Consider the following 21912-nt stretch of genomic DNA (forward strand, 5'->3'; position numbering starts at 1 on the left):
CTCTCATGGTCACTGCCTCCCAGGTTCCCATCCACTTTTGCTTCCCCTACTAATTCTTCCTGGTTTGTGAGCAGCAGGTCAAGAAGAGCTCTGCCCCTAGTTGGTTCCTTCAGCACTTGCTCCAGGAAATTGTCCCCTACACTTTCCAAAAACTTCCTGGATTGTCTGTGCACCACTGTATTGCTTTCCCAGCAGATATCCGGGTGATTGAAGTCTCCCATGAGAACCAGGGCCTGCGATCTAGTAACTTCTGTGAGTTACCGGAAGCAAGCCTCTGAAAGAAAGAAAAGGAAAGAAAGTTTCCTTTGAGGAAGAGGACAGATAGGTCAGATATAGAGCGATCGCTTTTGTGAAAAATGTTCACCCATGGGTGATACCATGTTTTTGTCTTTTATCGTTTTTCTGTGAGAGTTCATTCGAGAATATAGTGATTGTCTCATTTCACCCACATAGTTGTTATTGGGGCATTTACTGCACTGGATGAAGTACACCATATGTTGTGATAGGCATGTGTAGAACTCATGGACCTTGAAATGTGTGTTGTGGGGCTTGTTGATTATAGCAGAAATGGAGATATGTCTACAGTTTTGCATCTGTTCTGACAATGTCTGGTGCTACTTTGAGTTGGTGGGCCCTGATCTGTAGGGAGCTTGTGTCTGATGATGAGCTTGGAGAGGAGTTGCGGGGTTGTTTGAAGACCAGAAGAGGAGGTTCAAGGAAGGTTTATTTCAGGATGTTGTCCCCATTGAGTATGAGTTGTAGTTGTTTGATGATATACCCTGTATGGGTTTTAGTGTGGTGTGGTAGGTGGAAAGTAGAGTTGTGTGGTCAGAGGGGGTTTTATTTCTATACTGAAGCAGGTTCTCTCAGGGTGTTTGGATGGCCCATTCCATGATGCTATCTACTTCTCTGGTGGAGTGTCCTTGCTTGGTGAAGGTGGTTTTAAATGTATATATCCTGGACTTTCTCTTCAGAGCACATTCTATGCTATCTGAGTGCCTAGCTATAGAAAACAGATTTCTTGGTGTGTCTGGATCTGTGAAAATAGGTGTGGTGATCTGTGGATTTATTGTATATAGTTGTCTGTAGGCTTCCATTGTTGAAACCGGTTGTGATACCCTGGAAGTTGATGCTAATGTGGGAGTGTTCTAGAGCAGAGGTTCTCAGTGTTTTTCTTTCTGAGGCCCCCCCAACATGCTATAAAAACTCCATGGCCCATCTGTGCTACAACAACAACTGTTGTTCTGCCCTGGGTCTCAGCAAGTCTAATGCCGGCCCTGCTTGGTGGACCCCCTGAAACCTGCTTCGGGCCCCCGGACCTCTGGTTGAGAATCACTGTTCTAGAGAGAGTTTAGTGGATGGGTGGTGGTTGTTGACGTTGTGGAGGAGTTTAGGTCATTTGTGTAGAGGATAAAAATGTCATCCATGTATCTCAGGTATATCATTGGTTTTATGGTGCATTTGTTCAGAAATTCTTCTTCAAGGTGGCCTCTGAAGATGTTGGTATATTGGGGAACCATCTTAGTAGCGATGGTTGTTCCCATGGTTTGGCAAAGGGACTGTTTTTTTTTGCTGAATGTAAAATAGTTATGGGTGAGGATGAAATGGATGAGTTTGGCAATGTGCTTTGGGGTGGATTTCTGAATTCATAACTTTGCTAGACTCCAAAAAATCATGGACTGAATAGAGATACTGAATTTATGGCTTATTACAGCAATCTATAACCCACTAACCCTTCCTTCCCGCAACTTCCCTCTCCTTCCCCACTTTACCTTGACTGATCTCTGGAAATATGTGTTAACTACTAGGTTAAACAATCTGTTCCACCTTCCATTTAGCTGTGATATTGTGAGTACATTTCCCAAACCTGACAGAGTGCTCTGTGTAAGCTCAAAAGCTTGTCTCTCTCATCAACAGAAGTTGGGCCAATAAAAGATATTACCTCACCCACCTTGTCTCTGTGATGTATGGCTGGGATTACCACCCTGGCTGCTTTGCCTGTAAGGTTTATCTTTTCCTTCCACTCCTCATCTGTTCTGTTGTTCTTTTGTATTGTAAGCTCTTCAGGGCAGGGACTCTGTCTTTATGAATGTGAACAGAGTGCCTAATGCCTCACGCCTGATTAGGTGCTTTGGGTGCTACAGCAATATATATAATAAAAACACTGATAAATAATATCATTCTCTGTTTAGATAAAAATGAAAGTGTATCTTAAAATAAAGAGTCTGGAAATAACTTAAAATAGTTTCAGCAGGAAATCTTAAGAAATGAATTTGAAAGCTTTTGCAGAGAGTGAATATGAAGCGATACTGAAAACATATGTGTCAGTATTAGAAATCCTTATAGGTAGTAATTATTGTTATGCTGCCTTTCAGCTGCAAAGACCTGGTGTGGAGGATGTTTCTGTTCTAAAGAAGGAGCTGGTCCAAGTTCAGACATTGATGGACAAGATGACTTTGGAGCGTGAGAGAGAATCAGAGAAGCTGAAAGATGAGTGCAAGCGTTTGCAGGCAGAGCACGCAAACTTGGAGGTAATGAAGCCAAACAAAAAGGCTTAGAACATGTTTTAGCTTTCCCATGATTTTCATATGATAATGATGAATGTTAATCCATCACACTGAATAGAACTTTGCTTTCTTCCCTAACTAGTCTGGTAGGGAGTGTTTCATTAGATTAGAGTAGGTTGATACAATCTGTGCATTGGTATCCAGACAATAAAATCTTTTTAAAAAAACTCTCTTTTTAGCATGAAAAGTTAGTTTTGTACAGCCATGTAGAGGAGAAGCAACCTCCCCTGCTGGCATATGTAGTGGTCTCTCCAGTGAGGCACGGAAACAGAGCAATAAATTTCTGCCTCAAAAAGAGAAAAAATATTTTGAGCTTTCCTAAATTTTGTACTGTAATACAGAGACAGAAACTAATTGTTACCTAAGGTTAGGGTTGCTACTTAACATTAAAATTGAAACATATGTTTACAAAACAGGGTTACAGTTTTAAATAACCTCCATAGCATATAAAATATATGAAAATGAACCATTAATGCAAGGTAGATAACTATTTAAATGTTCTCACAGTTCCTGTAGTCCCTTAAATAAATGTACATGTGTTTGTAGAATATGCATTGTGATTTTTTTTAATCAGTGTAAATTCTGTGCCATTTTTCTACCCAGCATTAACCTATTAATCAGAAGCCTTTTGACACTTACCCTTTATCACATCTATATTTTGCATATAAATTACAAACCTTAAAATCACTCACATACTCCCTCTGCCCTCCCTCTACCCCACAGTATCCTTCAGTTCACCTGCTCATTATTGGCTGTAGAAACCAACATTTTGCCTATTATCCTCCATATACAAACCAGAAACTAAGCTCTTGCCAGTCCCAACTACCTGTTTTGGCCAAGAGAATCCAATATATCATGTCTCATCCTTCATGGTCAGACCAGAGACACAACTATTTTTCTTCGTCCACTATTCCATTCTGAGGTTGAAAACAAAATCTGTTACTTCCACCTTAATTATATGTCCTGGAAATATATAGTCCTGTATCTCCCCATGCCCTTTTTTCCTGTTTATCCTTTCAAAGTGAGACTTCACGTTACATATGAGGTAAGATTGTAGGTGGGTTTTTCAGAAGTTTTTCAGAAGTGCTCAGTGTTGGCCTAACCAGCATCTGTTGAACTCAATGGGAGCAGAATTAGACCAGTGTTGAGAGGTCTGAAAATACTTAACAATATTTCCCCAATCATGCTCTACTCAATAGGTCACAGATCTCAGTATACCCTTTTGATTAAATGAAGTTACTACATTACCTAATCACCTAGGAAGAAGAGAAAGGGGGTCAAAGAAACTTGGAGAATGTTTGGTGTTTTGACCTGTAATCAGTGATTTCAAATATTCTCAAAACTGTTGTTCCAATAAGCATTTCCTGTTAAATGTTAGGTGGGTAGATAATGGAAGTCTGAATTAAGGTTGTTTTTGGAATGTGCAATGTGATTTTATTTTTACACATGCATGTTTGTTTCAGAGAATATCTGAACTGTGAGGATACTTGAATACGTATCTACCTTACTTTAACTATTCATTCCAGACTTTTAAATGCTTAGGCTTTCTTAAACTGGAACAGTCCTTGGTGTGAATATGTTTGCACTTCAGCGAGAGGTAGCAATCTTAACACCTATAATCTTGTTGTAATTTTTGGCTTGGATCAAAAAATTTTGGTGAGGAGATGCTTGTGCTAAAAGTAACACATTTATCTGTCTGTTAATTTCCTTCTTTTGAGTATAGGGCCAATATGGAACTCAGGAGCTCTGCAAGGTCCCCACTCCACCATGACTATGTATTTCCCTATCCTGTACAGCTCAGAGAAGCTTATACATTTTGCAAGTTACCCCAGTTCATGCTGTTCTAGAGACCTTTGCAATGGTGCAGAATAACTGACCCCTTTAAGCCCTCCCCCACCTCCACCCTCCTGGTTCATCTGCCCTGTGGAATTTCGGAGCTCTACAGATTCCAGCTCCTCCTTCCTTCCTCTCCCCTGCAGAGCTTTAGAGATGTGTGGAGTAACCAGTTCTCTCTGCCTTGTACTGTTTTTAAACTCCTCAGGGTTCCTGTCATCTTCTCTTCTTTCCTTGCCCTGCAGAGACTGTACAAGGCATTCATGGGGCCACATGAATTGTATAAAGAGTACAGTATTATACCAAACAATAAGTCCAGTATTTTCTTATTCAAGTTTTAAAATATTTAGACTAAGGAGAAGCCATTCACAGGCTTGATCAAACATGTATGTGAAGAAAGGAATGTTGCAGTTGGGGCCCTGAGTATACAGTAACTCCTCGCTTAACGTTGTAGTTATGTTCCTGAAAAATGCTACTTTAAGCGAAGTGATGTTAAGTGAATCTAATTCCCCCATAAGAATTAATGCAAAATGGGGGGGGTTAGGTTCCATGGAAATTTTTTTCGCCAGACAAAAAACTATATTTTGTATATATGTATATACACTGTATAAGTTTTAAACAAACAGTTTAATACAGTACACAGCAATGATGATTGTGAAGCTTGGTTGAGGTGGTGGAGTCAGAGGGTGGAAGAGGGTGGGATATTTCCCAGGGAATGGCTTACTGCTAAATGATGAACTAGGACTCTATGGAGATGGGGGGCAGGAGGACATGCCTGCTTGGCGGCTGCTGCACAGGGAACTTAGGGGGGCATCCGGTCCATCCTGGTTCCAAGCTCCCACCAGCTAGCTCCAACGGGCTACTCTTTCTGCAAGCAGTGGACAAAGCAAGCGGCTGCCAAACAACATTATAAGGGAGCACTGCACAACTTTAAATGAGCATGTTCTCTAATTGATCAGCAACGTAACAATGAAACAGCGTTAACCAGGACAACTTTAAGTGGGGAGTTACTTTAATTGGTTATATGGCCATGTAAATTTCTGCCTCATTTTTGAGTATAGCACAATTGTACTTCAGAATTTAAGCTTTCATTTCAAAATGTTGGCTATCTAGTCTGTATGTTTCAAAGACCATCTGAAAGTGTAAACTGAACATAAAGTGATGTCTGCCAGATTTTGCAAAACTAGCTCTAACAGAAATATGAACTGTTGCTGTTCATCTTAATGGATGGAGTTACATATCAAAATGGCTAACTATTTCACTGAATATCATTTAGCAGAAACAATCTAGTGTTTATTATCTCTCTTGTTGGATGTAGTAGCAGATATAGGGGAGAAGGGTTGCATTGGTGTCACTATGACAGGTTTCAGAGTAGCAGCCGTGTTAGTCTGTATCTGTAAAAAGAAAAGGAGTACTTGTGACACCTTAGAGAATAACAAATTTATTAGAGGGTAAGCTTTCGTGAGCTACAGCTCACTGTATACATCCGATGAAGTCAGCTGTTGCTCATGAAAGCTTATCCTCTAATAAATTTGTTAGTCTCGAAGGTGCCACAAGTACTCCTTTTCTTTTTATTGGTGTCACTAGTTATTCTCATGCCTATGTATGGGAAATCTTGGTGGGGCTGGGGGAGGGAATTATTGACTAAATTTCCAGTTGTGTGTTTGCAGTGAAATTAGCTATCTATGAAAAATTGGATCGTTACTATTTAAAGTGAACCAAAGACAATTGGTACAATTTAAGTGTTAAAGTACGTAGTGGTAATTCATTCTTCTATAAAATGTTATCTCCTCTGTGTCATAATCTTTAACATATCAGTGACTGTAAGGTGAGACAGGTAAACTACATTAAAATAAAACTTTGCTGTCTATGAGAAGTGATATTAGATCGAACAGATTTTAAAATCAGTAGCCTGAATTCCACTTAGCTTTTTAAAACTAATAAAATGTGTTTGTAAAAGTGCTAGATTGAGAACACTGGAAACTGAAGCTTCTACCCATGGAATGTGTATAGTAATGGTGGTGAAAGCTTCCCCATGCCCGTAATTCAGCCCTGTTCTTGAGGGATCACTTCTGGGGCTGAGAGAGTAATTCAGTCTCTGACTATTCAGTCTGTGGAGCATGAGGGAGTTATCTGTATTATTTTCTGACAATCACATTTGCCTCAGTTTACCTGCTGGATATTATGCTGCCTGATTTCATGGAATTAAATCAAAGGAGGCTGTTAGGAGGGAACTAATGAGAAATGAAACAATTACAGAGATAAGATACCTCCAGAGAGAATACAAAGGGTCCTTAAGGGAACAGTGAAAGGCCCCTTAATTGGGAAATGCCCATCTGCCTGGCTTCAAGCAGGCTAGCAGGTTAATTTCTCCCAGGCTCAAGCCTAGTTTCAAAAGGATATTAAACCATGGAAGACCCTAGCCTAGAAAGGCGGGGGAGTGAATAAGCAGCAGTGGTTGAAGAGGAGTCTCCGTATGTATGTCTCCACTGTGTTTGAAAATCCATCATAGCGAGTCTCAAACCCTGGGTCTACAGACATGGACTCGCACTATAGCATTAAAAACAGCAGTGCAGATGTTGCGGCTTGGGTTGGAGCTAGGACTCTAAGGCCTGGGTGAGGAGGTGGGCCACAGCCTCCCCTTTTTACCAGCCATGTTAACATGGGCTTCAAAGCCCCAACCCAAATGTCTACACAGCTGTTTTTAGTGCCATAGCGTGAGCCAGAGTCTATCGACCCAAGCTTTGAGACTTGCTGCCATGGGTTTTAAAACACAGTGGAGACGTACCCTCTGAGAGTGAGATATTGACAGAATGTAGAAGGGCTTTCTGTCTCTCCCAAATCAGCAGTAGGGGTGGCTGGGCTGAGTGGAACTTACATAAAACTTGCACAGAAAGAATAAATTTTAGGTAAGACCCAGGTGTATAGGCCTTTTATTGTTTTATCTCTTTCTCTACTTGCTGTGCACCCTTGAGTGAATAAAAAATTCCTTGTTTTGAAGAAGCTATTTGAGTCACTTTAATCAGCCCATGTCACTGACCCTGGAGGGAAAGGGTTTACAGTAGCTAAACACACTTGGGCCTGTTGTGTTAACGTGGTTGGTGAACAGGGGGCTGCAGCCCAAGACCTATTCTGAGAGAGGTAGAATGCGTGGTTCCACCAAAAAAGGGGTGAAGGTAGTAAAACCTATCTCCAGACGGATGCATTCATGAGGGATCAAAAGGGGTCTGAAGCACAGCTGATCCTGTAACTATAACACAGTCCTTGATCTTTTTGCTTAGAATGCTGAGAGTGCAGGTTGAGAATCTAACTAAAATAGCATTAAGAACTCAAACCATATCTTCTCATGTTCGTAGTATCGGTTTCCAGAGAATGTAATTTTAAAAAAAGAGAACTGTATAGCCTGAATTGAGAGAATAAGAAAAAAAACTTACTGTTTTTAATGGATTTTTTCCTTTAAATACTTAGAAACTAAGTAGTTTTGAGGTGAAAAAATTTACTGTTTCCATATTTGTGACATTTCTGCTCTAATTGTTGGCTTTGTGTTTGTCATCTTGTGCTTGGGTTTTTTGACCTTCATTGCTAAGGATTAAAAGTAAGGAGCAACATATGGAACTAAATTATCATTTTGGCATTAACTAATTAAAAACTCTTGAAAGAATTCTAATTTTTCATATTTAAAAATCACTGATCCAGCTGTATGCTGAGCTCTTCTTTTGCGTTTCACCGTCTCGCCTTCTTATTCATTGGCTATTGTATGTTGTGCTTGTTATGGAGTTATACTTGAAAAGATGGCAGGTTGCTGTCTTCGTTAGATTAGATTTGATTTTGGGATCCTCATAATTATCCCATGTTTAGTTTTTCACTATAGTGAATCCCACATAATAAATCTTCTGTTCAGCACGAAAACACATAAGACCTTCTCCAAAAGCCTTTGAAATCAATGGAAAGACATGGTTAACTTCACACACTGTGCTTAGCTTCATTCACTGCGGATAGTCTCACTGCAGTCAAGTTTAGCATGTGTGTGAATCTTTGCAGGGACTCATTTCACTTATTTATATATGGGATAATTGCCTACCTGGCATAAGAGACAAGGCATAAGACACCTGCTAGATTGTTGATATTATTTCCAGTGCACATTAACATGAGTAGAGGGTATTAACACAAATAAATGAGTATTTCTGTATAAAGTTCCTTTGTTATGATAAAGTCAAGATTGTCTCTTTAAATAAAGGCATAGAAAGATAATGTTTGACTATAGATTTTGAAGAATTGTACCTAAAACTTTGATCACTACTTGTTTCCATATTTCATCCATCATTTTATTTTATTTTATTTTTTCCGCTTTCTAATGGAGACGCTTACATTTGAGGTAATTTTTTGGTGAAAGCTTTTTATCATTGCATTGTAATTCTGTAGTCTCAAGATAACATGAAGACCTTGTTAAACAGATGTGTTCCTGTTTGCTTATTGGTTTATTAATCAAATAAACACATCAGCCAGCATATGTTTTAAAGGATTATTCAACCTCACTTTGTTCCTGTTTAATAAAAAAAAAAAAAAGCAGAAAGCATATAGGGAGTGGAAGAAGGGAGGGATCAGTAAGGAAAGCTACCTTATTGAGGTCAGAATATGTAGGGATAAAGTGAGACAGGCTAAAAGTCAAGTAGAGTTGGACCTTGCAAAGGGAATTAAAACCAATAGTAAAAGGTTCTATAGTCATATAAATAGGAAGAAAACAAAGAAAGAAGAAGTGGGACCGCTAAAAACTGAGGATGGAGTGGAGGTCAAGGATAATCTAGGCATGGCCCAATATCTAAACAAATACTTTGCCTCAGTCTTTAATAAGACTAAAGAGGATCTTAGGGATAATGGTAGCATGATAAATGGGAATGAGGATATGGAGGTAGACATCACCATATCTGAGGTAGAAGCGAAACTCAAACAGCTTAATGGGACTAAATCGGGGGGCCCAGATAATCTTCATCCAAGAATATTAAAAGAATTGGCACAAGAAATTGCAAGCCCATTAGCAAGAATTTTTAATGAATCTGTAAACTCAGGGGTTGTACCGTATGATTGGAGAATTGCTAACATAGTTCCTATTTTTAAGAAAGGGAAAAAAAGTGATCCAAGTAATTATAGGCCTGTTAGTTTGACATCTGTAGCATGCAAGGTCTTGGAAAAAATTTTGAAGGAGAAGGTAGTTAAGGACATTGAAGTCAATGGTAAATGGGACAAAATACAACATGGTTTTACAAAAGGTAGATCGTGCCAAACCAACCCGATCTCCTTCTTTGAGAGAGTAACAGATTTTTTAGATAAAGGAAACGCAGTGGATCTAATTTACTTAGATTTTAGTAAGGCGTTTGATACTGTGCCACATGGGGAATTATTAGTTAAATTGGATAAGATGGGCATCAATAGGAAAATTGAAAGGTGGATAGGGAATTGGTTAAAGGGGAGACTACAACGGGTCCTACTGAAAGGTGAACTGTCAAGTTGGAGGGAGGTTACCAGTGGAGTTCCTCAAGGATCGGTTTTGGGACCAATCTTATTTAATCTTTTTATTACTGACCTGGGCACAAAAAGTGGGAGTGTGCTAATAAAGTTTGCAGATGATACAAAGCTGGGAGGTATTGCTAATTTAGAGAAGGACAGGGATACCCTACAGGAGGATCTGGATGACCTTGTAAACTGGAGTAATAGGAATAGGATGAAATTTAATAGTGAGAAGTGTAAGGTCATGCATTTAGGGATTAATAACAAGAATTTTAGTTATAAGCTAGGGACGCATCAACTAGAAGTAACGGAGGAGGAAAAGGACCTTGGAGTATTGGTTGATCATAGGATGACTATGAGCTGCCAATGTGATATGGCTGTGAAAAAAGCTAATGTCGTCTTGGGATGCATCAGGAAAGGTATTTCCAGTAGGGATAAGGAGGTTTTAGTACCGTTATATAAGGCACTGGTGAGACCTCACCTGGAATACTGTGTGCAGTTCTGGTCTCCCATGTTTAAGAAGGATGAATTCAAACTGGAACAGGTACAGAGAAGGGCTACTAGGATGATCCGAGGAATGGAAAACTTGTCTTATGAAAGGAGACTCAGGGAGCTTGGCTTGTTTAGCCTAACTAAAAGAAGGTTGAGGGGAGATATGATTGCTCTCTATAAATATATCAGAGGGATAAATACCAGAGAGGGAGAGGAATTATTTAAACTCAGTACCAATGTGGACACAAGAACAAATGGATATAAACTGGCCACTAGGAAATTTAGATTAGAAATTAGACGAAGGTTTCTAACCATCAGAGGAGTGAAGTTTTGGAATAGCCTTCCGAGGGAAGTAGTGGGGGCAAAAGATCTATCTTGCTTTAAGATTAAACTCGATAAGTTTATGGAGGAGATGGTATGATGGGATAACATGGTTTTGGTAATTAAATATTCATGGTAAATAGGCCCAATGGCCTGTGATGGGTTTTTAGATGGGGTAAGATCCAAGTTACCCGGGAAAGAATTTTCTGTAGTATCTGGCTGATGAATCTTGCCCATATGCTCAGGGTTTAGCTGATCGCCATATTTGGGGTCGGGAAGGAATTTTCCTCCAGGGCAGATTGGAAGGCCCTGGAGGTTTTTCGCCTTCCTCTGTAGCATGGGGCACGGGTCACTTGCTGGAGGATTCTCTGCTCCTTGAGGTCTTCAAACTACAATTTGAGGACTTCAATAGCACAGATATAGGTGTGAGGTCTTTTTTAGGAGTGGTGGGTGAAATTCTGTGGCCTGCATTGTGCAGGAGGTCAGACTAGATGATCATAATGGTCCCTTCTGACCTAAATATCTATGAATCTATGAATAACTAAACATGAGTTGTTTTTTTTTTTTGTTTTTTTTTTTTGAACAATGGCTGCCAGAACTATATCTTGAAATATATTTACAGTAACTCTTCTTTGTAGGTTCTTGTTCTGTTTTTGGTTTAAACAGCTGCAATAGTGTTTGACAAATGTGTGCATTTTTGCATTTGCATTATCACTTCTACAAAATGTCTGTGTACTTTTCTGGATACTCTCACAAAACAGTGCATTTGCACAGTAGAGATCCCATGTTTTTTAGCAACAACTCTGCAACTACAGCAGTATAAAATGTGCCATTATGAAAAGTTAGCGTTAATAGCAACATATATTTTTACAATGAATATGTTTATACATTCTCTTTGCTCTTCCCCAAAATGTATCCTATTTTATGAACAAGACAAAGTAATTTGTCTTTATTTATGGGCTGCTGCTTCTTTCTGGTAACTTTTGTTACATGCACAAAATAGTGTAAACTTTCATGAGATGTGCTATTCTTTTTCTGAAAAAAAGGAAATGATCAAATTAACATCTGTACTTGTGACCATAAATCTGTGGCTAGAATAACTTAGGGGAAGGAAAAGCATTTATAACAAATAATGCCATTTGTGTACTATGTGTTTCAAAGGTAAAACACAACGTGCATTTTATTTTTCCTCATTCATCTTTAAAATGCAGAAAGCTGATGTTTCTCAGTATCTTTGTTGCAGAAAGATTAAAACAAAGAGTAAAAGCATATGAATTGGACTTGTTAGCCATTGGATGGTTTGCTTCAGATGCATCTTAATTAGGAAGTTCAGTAGTAACTCACATTTTATTAAAAGCAGTTTCCTTTGTCCTCCACTTTAAGGAGCAGATCATGCCGCCTAAATCCATGCATGGAGGGGATCCTCCACACACTTATTTCCTTCCTTCCACATCACCTTGTTCCCCACCACTCTTTTTCCCCCCTCACCATTTCCTGTGTGCGATGCTGAGATTCTCTGCAGTCTGGGGTCTTTGCCAGGGGAGGAGATGGGGACTAAGTGATGCACATTGTGCATCTGTCTCACAGAAATTAGCCCTTAAAGATGAAAGCCTAGGGCAGCCATTGTTATCTGTCTAAGGTACTTATGCCCTCATCACTGTAGTATCTGAACATCTCACAATCATTAATGTAGTTATCCTTACATCACTCCTGTGAGGTAGGGAACTGTTATCCCCACTTTACAGATGGGGAAATGAGATGCAGGGTAGATTAATTTCAGAGTAGCAGCCGTGTTAGTCTGTATCTGCAAAAAGAAAAGGAGTACTTATGGCACCTTAGAGACTAATAAATTTATCTGAGCATAAGCTTTCATGAGCTACAGCTCACTTCATCGGATGCATGCAGTGGAAAATACAGTGGGGAGATTTTATATACACAGAGAACATGAAACAATGGGTGTTACCATACACACTCAAACGAGAGAGATCAGGTAAGATGAGCTATTACCAGCATGAGAGGGAAAAAAAACCACCTTAAGTCACTTGTCCAACCTCACACAGGAAGTCAGTGGCAGAACTGGGAAATGAACCTGGCGTTTTAAGTCCCTTCTAGTGCCCTATCCACTTGACCATCCTTCCTGGCTGGGTAGAGATCTTGGCAACGTCACTGAAAATGGAGCCAAGGGATCCCAGTTCCCCTGGCAATCGGAGCTATGGGAGACACAAGGCCTCCACGCAGATCCTTTGGGATCTGCCAGGTTTGGGGGTGGACTCCTTGGCCTTTTCCACTGGAGAGGCCAAACAACCGTCTTCCTGATGGGATGACATGAAAGGATCTCAGCAAGGGGATTCCTCTTCCTCCCCCGGTATTTCCATGGGCCAAAATTTGCACATGTAGTTCATGCTAATTAAAGACACATTCTTTTTTGCAAGCTGGTTTATATTTTACCCCCACCCCCACCGCAGACCTCCTGTCTATATTTGGGCTATCAATGTAAATTATTATTAATAATAACTTTTTAATTTTTTTTTTATTAAGGCCACCATAAATCAACTAAGGGCTGAGCTTGCAAAAGGCCCTCAGGAGGTTGCTGTGTATGTGCAGGAACAACAAAAACTTCAAAGTTCAGTTAATGAATTAGAACAGAAAAACCAGGTAAGAGTTTTATTATTACTCACATTTGTAAAACCTGTATTTATATGAAAATGTACAATCTGGCTCTTGTGTCACAAACTGCATTTCAGAGTGTTAACCAAAGAGTTTAACAAAATACATCATTGTGGCATCAAAAGTTAAGCCTTCCCTGATTGTTCACTATCCCGATTAGCCTGAAGGGGGTAATAAATTTACAGTAGTACATTTGAAGGATTTTATCTTACATTATAACTTTTAAAGATAGTCAGGTCCTGTCAAGGTTCCTTCCCCGCTCTGAACTCTAGGGTACAGATGTGGGGACCTGCATGAAAACCTTATAGCTTACTTTTACCAGCTTAGGTTAAAACTTCCCCAAGGTACAAACTATTTTACCCTTTGCCCTTGGACTTCCACTGCCACCACCAAATGTTTATCTGGGTTTATTTTTATTAGGAAAGCGTTGTTTGGAAACATCTTCCCCCCAAAAATCCTCCCAACCCTTGCACCCCACTTCCTGGGGAAGGTTTGGTAAAAATCCTCACCAATTTGCATAGGTGACCACAGACCCAAACCCTTGGATCTTTAGAACAATGAAAAAACATTCAGTTTCTGAAAAGAAGGATTTTAATAGAAGTAAAAAAGAATTACCTCTGTAAAATCAGGATGGTAAATACCTTACAGGATAATTAGATTCAAAACATAGAGAATCCCTCTAGGCAAAACCTTAAGTTACAAAAAGACACACAGACAGGAATATCCATTCTATTCAGCACAATTCTTTTCTCAGCCATTTAAAGAAATCATAATCTAACGCATATCTAGCTAGATTGCTTACTAAGTTCTAAGACTCCATTCCTGTTCTGTCCCCAGCAAAAGCATCACACAGACAGACACAGACCCTTTGTTTTTCTCCCTCCTCCTAGCTTTTGAAAGTATCTTGTCTCCTCATTGGTCATTTTGGTCAGGTGCCAGCGAGGTTATCGTAGCTTCTTAACCCTTTACAGGTGAGAGGATTTTTTTCCTCTGGCAAGGAGGGATTTTAAAGGGGTTTACCCTTCCCTTTATATTTATGACAGGTCCATTACAGTTATCATATAATTGTAGTTTTCTAATATCTGCCATTTACACTACGTATAGTATTGCCAAAACAAGCATTAAAAATCATTAGTAAGTTCCCAAAATATTATGAGATTGGCTTAAAAATAATTGCATTTAAAAAGAAATTATATACTTTTGGGAGTTCTTTTTATGTGCCCTCTGGTTCTGAGCCTTCAGGTCACACACAAGTAACATTTGGAGGCTTTTCACAACTGTGAAGGGTAGAAACTTATTTATTTATTTTTTATAATAAAATCTGAGATTCTCAGCTTGAAGAGCTGGGGCTTTCAGAGAAACAGCAAATATTGCAGAATTTTATGATAAAATCCAGAGTTGGCATTATTGCATATGTAATATATAAATGAATACATATGAATACAATAGAAACTCAGAGTTACGAACACCTGAGTTACAAAGTGACCAACCACATACCTTATTTGGAAGCAGAAGTATGCAATCAGGCAGCAGCAGAGACAGAAAAGAAAAGAAAAAGCAAATACATTACAGTACTGTGTTAAACGTAAACTACTAAAAAAACAAAGGGAAAGCTTAAAGAAAGATTTGACAAGATAAGGAAACTGTTTCTTTGCTTGTTTCATTTAAATAGAGATGGTTAAAAGCAGCATTTTTCTTCTGCATAGTAAAGTTTCAAAGCTGTATTATGTCAATGTTCAGTTGTAAACTTTTGAAAGAACAACCATAACGTTTTGTTGAGAGTTATGAACATTTCAGAGTTATGAACAACTTCCATTCCCAAGGTGTTTGTAACTTTGAGGTTCTACTGTATTCCCTAAAGAAGTGGGGAAAAATAGTAAAAGGAGACAGACAAGAAAGAGGAGACAGGAAAACAAATCAGAGACCTTTTTTTTTTTTTTTTTTTTTTACAGTTTTATGGTTGTTTCCCCATTATAACATATGTTTGTGTACATATAAAACATTTGAATGTATTTGTATTATATATGATTATAATTTTCTGTGTGTGCATTTGTGTTTGTGTGTGTATTTATTTATTTATGTAGTGGCAACATTAGTCACTTAGGGTAGGCCTGTGAAAAAATTCTCCCCATTTGTTGGAATTATTAATATTTGAAATTTATTAATGTGGGAAACCACCAAATTCTAATTTAACCCCAAAGTCCTTTATTAAATCCAAAGGCCAAATGGTGTGTGAACAATTGCTCTTAACAAGCTTAAAAAGCCTCAATAATAAGCAGTTTACTACATCCAAACAGTAACAAAACATTTATAAGGATTTGATCAAGATATTTACAAACGGGCTAAACTCAAGGGTGCTTAGAACCATATTGGTTGGCTCCAGTGTGGTCAGGCAAGTAGTGGCAATGAATTATTTGAATTTACTTTTTGTATACTCTTCAACAAATAAGTGCTGTCATTGCCAGTTACTGACTTCAGCTAAAACCAATTTGAGACAATTCCCCCTTATTTCCAGTCCTTATTCAGATGAGATTTACAACTTCCTTTCCTCCCCTCCTTCTTGCTGTCGGACAGCTTGTTCTGGATTCACACAGACTTTAATGCTGGTGTGTGGGGTGGGAAGGGCCATGCTGGCTCATTTTAAGACAGATTCTTTTTGTCCTATTTAAAACCATTTGCACTTACCCCTGTTGGAAATACTTATATATAGTGTAAATGGCAGATATTAGAAAACTACAATTATATTATAACTGTAATGGACCTGACTATCTTTAAAAGTTATAACTGTAAGATAAAATCCTTCAACAGAGGCCTTCTTTTTAGAAGCTTTCCCTTATCTCATTTGTTATTCTTTGAACAGACATCTTCCTTATTTTATTCCTTGTGTCCTTATCCTTATTATTTTCAAGGCTTTCCTTCTACTTGCTAGTCAGGGCCTTCCTTTACAACACACATATCTTTTTGTATCCAAACTCAAGCTAACAGTAATTCTTTAATTTCATGTTTATTCTACACCACCTCAAAGCTAACCAATTGCTGTCTACGAGTATTTATTTATTTTTGGTCAAATTATGACCTAGCTAATGCAGTGGTGTAGGAGTGTCCACATACAGATAGTAGTACAAGGGGAAGCAGACTCTGCAGAACCACTGTGTCCTGCCCTTATATAGCTAAGTGGGAAGGGCAGAAGAAGGCAAGGATAGGTTAGAGCTGTGCCAGCATGTTGGGGAGCATACACTGCTTGCTCTGGGTAAAGGTCCAGCATGATTTACTCTCTTCTTGGAGCAGCAGGGAGACTCCTGGGGCAGGAGTAACAATGTGCTATCCATTCCTTTGAACTCATGGCAAAGTCACAATTGAGCTGTTTATTGTCACATCACCGTGCACTAACAATTTAGTGGAGGGGTGCACTGTTGAAAAGTTAAAGTTAACTGACATATTTAACATCAAAATGTGTACTGGGGGCTATCCAGGTCCCCCCCACCTTCCTGCTGCAGAAGTGGTCCTATATCTATGTTTATATCTCAATGTAAGTGTATGTGCAAGTGTGTATTTCTAGGTATGAGTATATATGTAGAGAACACCATAGATATGGTATTCGTAGCCATGTGCTCAATTAACATGACCGCCTCAGTTGCACTCCGCTCATTAATGCATCTCAGCTGGGCTTATTTCTGATTTTCCTCATCAATAAATAGATTTAAACAGTCATGTTAACCTGCCAGATAAATCATTTTTTCTTTCCTTGACTTGTGGAATTTCCCCTCTAAAATCACAATCAGTATTCCTGGAATGTAATATGTTTAGAGCTCAATGTGTTATGACTTCACAGAGTTGTAAATGGGAGCATTGTAACACAGAAAAAAGGACTATCCCAGCTTCCCAGTGGGAGTCAGCATTTGATTCTAATTATGGAAGGTCTCAAGTTATCCAGTTTCAAAGCCCCATTGATTTTAGATAAAACTTTTAGGTTAGTTTTAGGGTTCTTTGTGGCTTACTCCGAGGCTGCCTTGTACAGTTGGACTCATCGGAAGTGAATCGCTAGTTTTTCAGTTGTCTCTTTAAAAAAAGTCCCAGTAAAAGTCCTTTTTAAAAAACATTTTTCTGTTAACCTCTGTGGCATATGCAAAAACATGGTGGGTTAGTAGGATATAAAATTTTCCTCAGGACATGTTTAGACCTGTATAAATTGCTCATGGCTTCACTGCTAATGAGTAATGCTCAAATAAATTGGTTAGTCTCTAAGGTGCCACAAGTACTCCTTTTCTTTTTGCTAATGAGTAATGTGCCATCTCAAACTCTTGCTAATAAACCCTTTATACTACACCACAACATTGTGTGTGCTCTGCATATTTAATACAGTATTTCATCCAAGTTCTTATACTTTGCACATCACCATGATATCAGAGTGCCTATTTTATAAATATATATTTTATATATATATATATATAAAATATAATCACAACTCCTGTTTAGTTAGTGTAGTTAATGAAGCATTTCAGTGTGTTATTAAACATCTCTGTTATTTTGAAAGCTACATACCTTTTTCTCATCAGCTGTAGCCTGTGTGAGTGAAGTAATTTATTCCTCCTCTGTGGAGGTGAAGCATTTTTTCCAGTGCTCTGTATTTATTTCACTATTGTAATGCTGTTCATAAATGTCTTGTGAATAAATCCCAGACATGTTTACTTTATGTGGCAAATCATTCAACATATGAAAGGCAGGATTTTCTTTTTTCTCTAACTTCATTTTTTAAAATGTTACATATTTTCCCCCCTCACACTTGCTTTTGTAATTCTACATTGCCAAAAAATTTGGATAAATTCTCCCTGCAAAGCATAATGCTCCACTGAATGTTTTATTGTATTATCTACTATTCTGCCAAAACAAAACTGGGACAAATCAACATGGAAAATGTTCAGGTCAAGTTAGTCATAGCGATGTTAACTCTTCACTTGGAAACTTAGCAGATGCCTGTGCAATATTCCTACCCTTACGTTAACGTGAAGCGCACAAAAAGAAGTGCAGGCTTCTAACCGCAAAGTCTCCCACATCATAACGCTGAATACTACCTATTGACCTGTGCTGTCCAGATGCTTTTCTTTGTTTGCATACTCCCACAATGTCTGTCTCTGTGTATGTATGTGGAGATAAGCAAGACCAAATATGGAATTCAGTTGTGATGGAACACTTCCTTAAAAGGATGAATCATATAGTACTTGGTGTATTGCTGGCAGAGTAGTTATTATACAGCACATTGCCCAAATAGTGTCTTGGGAAAGGAAGCGTATTCATATTTAGGAAAATAGAACATACAGTGTCAGTGGGGGGCAGGGACTGAGACCAAACGCTGTAGTTTAGTGTAGTTTAATGTAGAAATAACATTTGTCAAGGAATATAGTAAGATGCAGTTTAAAATATCTTTATACTTCGCTTGTGATAGTATGATGTAAATCTGAGGCAGAACTATAATAGATAGTGAGAGTTAGCATCTTATTCCACTTCCCCAAACCAGCAGAGTTTAATTATATACGAAGAATGCATTGAAACTGATCTGAAATACTCCCCACAATACATATAATTCCCTATATTTAATGGAATGGCAGCAGATTGATGAATAAGATGACTAATCTGTAGCCAAAATAGGAAGATAAATGAGAAATCAAGGGAAGAGTTCTCAGCTGTGTCGAGTTCATGCTCGGTGCACTCGAGGAGACGGCGTGGGAAGGGTGGCTTCAAGCCACCTTTTGACTCTCCCAGTCCTGGGGCTGTTAGAGCTTAAACGTCTCCCAAAGTGACTTATAGCAGTCTAAGAGTGCTCTAATTTGCAGCAACTGAAGTAGCCTCCTAAAACCACTCTGTCAGCCAAGGACTGGCTAGAGTACTGTGCTCCTTGGCCGTGCACCTGACTTGCCCTCACTCCAGTAAACCCTATACTGGGTGCAGGTGGATGCTTGAAATCATCAGTTGCCTCTATAGGGCAGCTTTCCTGATACCTTGTACTGTCGTATGTTGAAGGTCTGGCCACAGAACTAGTAAAGTTATGAAAAGCTTCTTAAATAATGGGAAAACTTTGCTTTTAATCTCCTTGTAAACATGTACATTTGGAAAAGATAGAAAACAGATATGCATGCAGAGTGGAATATATTGGGTTTTAGTTTGTATGTCCATGAAGATTCCAGCATAGCCCAGGACAGTCTCTTTGTGTATGCATCCAGATGTTAAGATCATGTAAAGTCTGATTTAGAAGAATGTTATTCTTACAGTGATATCTTCCAGCAACTGTGTCACAATGACAGGTTTCAGAGTAACAGCCATGTTAGTCTGTATTCACAAAAAGAAAAGGAGTACTTGTGGCACCTTAGAGACTAACCAATTTATCTGAGCATAAGCTTTCTGAGCTACAGCTCTCAAAAGCTTATGCGCAAATAAATTGGTTAGTCTCTAAGGTGCCACAAGTACTCCTTTTCTTTTTGTGTCACAATGAGCAGTGATGAATACATAAATGCAGGCCTTTACCTTTGGAGAAGAATCTGCTTCCTCTAATTTTTAAAGTAAACCAATGAACTTTGAGAATAGTAGGAACTCGTGAGGAAGGACACACACATCTGGAATTAGGCCAAGTGGCTGCAACTCTATTAATCCCATAACAGGATAATTTATTGGGGGAAGGCAACAGGCACTGTATTTGTCACATGGCTTCTCCCCCTCTTTTCAAAGCTCAAATCCAAAGCATCACAGTTCCAGGGATCAAATTGCTTGTATGAAACCAAGGCCCTTTAGAGCCTGCATTACTCCCAAGGCCTATAACGGCCTATTGCCCAGAACAGCCTAATGCTCGAAAAACCAGTAAGCCTCTTAGGATGGCTCAGGCTTCACTGCAAATTTAGTCCCTTATCCTAAGAAAGGTGTGTTGATGGGAAGAGGGCTTCATCTGAAACCTCCTGCCAGAGCCTTTCACTGCTGCCTCCCCACTGCCAGAGCTCTTCCTTGCTGCCTTCCGTTTGTGAGATCCTTTCCTACTGCCTCAGATTTTCCCTGATGTGGGGAACAACTTCTGCCATTTCGAGGCACTGGTAAGCTACTGTGCTAAAAATAGCAGTGTAGACACAAGAGGCATTGCTTGGGCCCATAGAGAGCTGTGTAGAGTATATTCCCTAAGGTTCTGGCTGTCTTTATTCACCTTAGTATTGCCTCGCTAACTACACTGCTATTTATACCCATGCTATGGGGCATACAGTGTATGTATTCTACATGCTGCTTTAAGTTTAGACATAAGCTCAGGTGCCAGTGATAATACTTCAAATAAACATTAATTGTTAGCTGTTTTACTGTTCATCAATGCATGCAAGGAGTGAGAGGAAGTATCAAATTGTGTACATCTACTTAATCTCCTCTGAGTGACTGCTCATTTTGGCTAGGTGTTAGAATGTGTGGAGGGTTGAAGGGGAGCATATTTTGTTTCATTTTCCTGAAGGGGAACTGCGATTTCAGAAGTTTGGGAAATACTGCAGTAATTCAATTATAAATGCCACTTTATTAGACATAATATCTAATATCCTGAGACCAACGCAACAACGACACTGCACACGTTATGATGTGCCTTTCCCAGTGTTAATTCAAAATTAAACTATGCCAGGGATCTCTCTTTCAAATTCTGTCATTCACCTTTAAGGTGCATGAAAATGTTCAGTGTCTCATTACATCTTTGAAGCACTTTTACATGGATGACTATTAAAGTACCTTCTAAGGGTTACAAAGCTATTGTGATAATCCGCGTATGAAACTGCTGTAATGCTGTTATAAATATGCATATTAGAAATCAGGTTGTGAAAAAGGTGTTGTGCTGGTGCTCCTGTGCTGAACCTGTTTTCCTGCTGTTAAGAAGGCTAGCTGGACCTTTTGTTTTTCTAAAGGTTAAAACATACTAATTTGCACCGTAAACTTGGGGTGAAATTCTGGAGCCATTGTAGTCAATTGGAGTTTTGCCACTGATTTCATTGGGGCCAGGATTTTACCTGTATAACCTTCAAAACAGATATTCTGTATGTACTGTTTATTATTATATATTGTATATATAATACATATTATAATACAATCATGTAACTAAAAATAGTTATTTTGTTTTTCTAGAAATGTTGTGGAAAATGTTATTGCCAGGCTACAGTTCACGTTCAAACTTCAGCCTGGAGCAAATTTTCTTGGCCAAGTTGTAAGCCTTAGAAAGTATATTTTATAATGGAAACTCTGAGAGAACTATAATTATATTCATTCTAATGTGAGCTGCTACTGCCGAGCCATTTGCCGGATTGCAACATAATTTAAAAACTGATGTACTGAAGAATAACTCTCCCCTCCCTCCGAACTTGTTAAAAAGCAAGTAAACTAGTATACAAAGACTTTTTGCCCTTTTAAATTTGATGAAATTTAACAGCTGTTAAACTCTGTATCCCCAAAATTTGTCTTGAATAGTGTTTTAATTTTCTGTTAAACTAACCAAAGCAAAATCAATTTGGCATTGGTGCTT

At 38.8% G+C, this 21912-nt stretch overlaps 1 protein-coding gene across 2 annotated transcripts in view; it reads left to right on the plus strand.

Moving 5' to 3' along the window:
- Nucleotides 1–21912, plus strand: part of EEA1 (early endosome antigen 1) — a 135912-nt gene that overhangs the window by 50536 nt on the left and 63464 nt on the right. For both annotated transcript variants that reach the window (XM_084617768.1, XM_084617767.1), the window contains 2 exons: nucleotides 2376–2531; nucleotides 13257–13373. In XM_084617768.1, coding sequence (XP_084473894.1) covers nucleotides 2376–2531; nucleotides 13257–13373 — 273 coding nt within the window. The remainder of the gene's footprint in view (nucleotides 1–2375; nucleotides 2532–13256; nucleotides 13374–21912) is intronic.

The sequence above is a fragment of the Lepidochelys olivacea genome (genome assembly GCF_965140295.1).
Source record: "Lepidochelys olivacea isolate rLepOli2 genome assembly, chromosome: 1".
NCBI classification, from domain to species: Eukaryota; Metazoa; Chordata; order Testudines; family Cheloniidae; genus Lepidochelys; species Lepidochelys olivacea.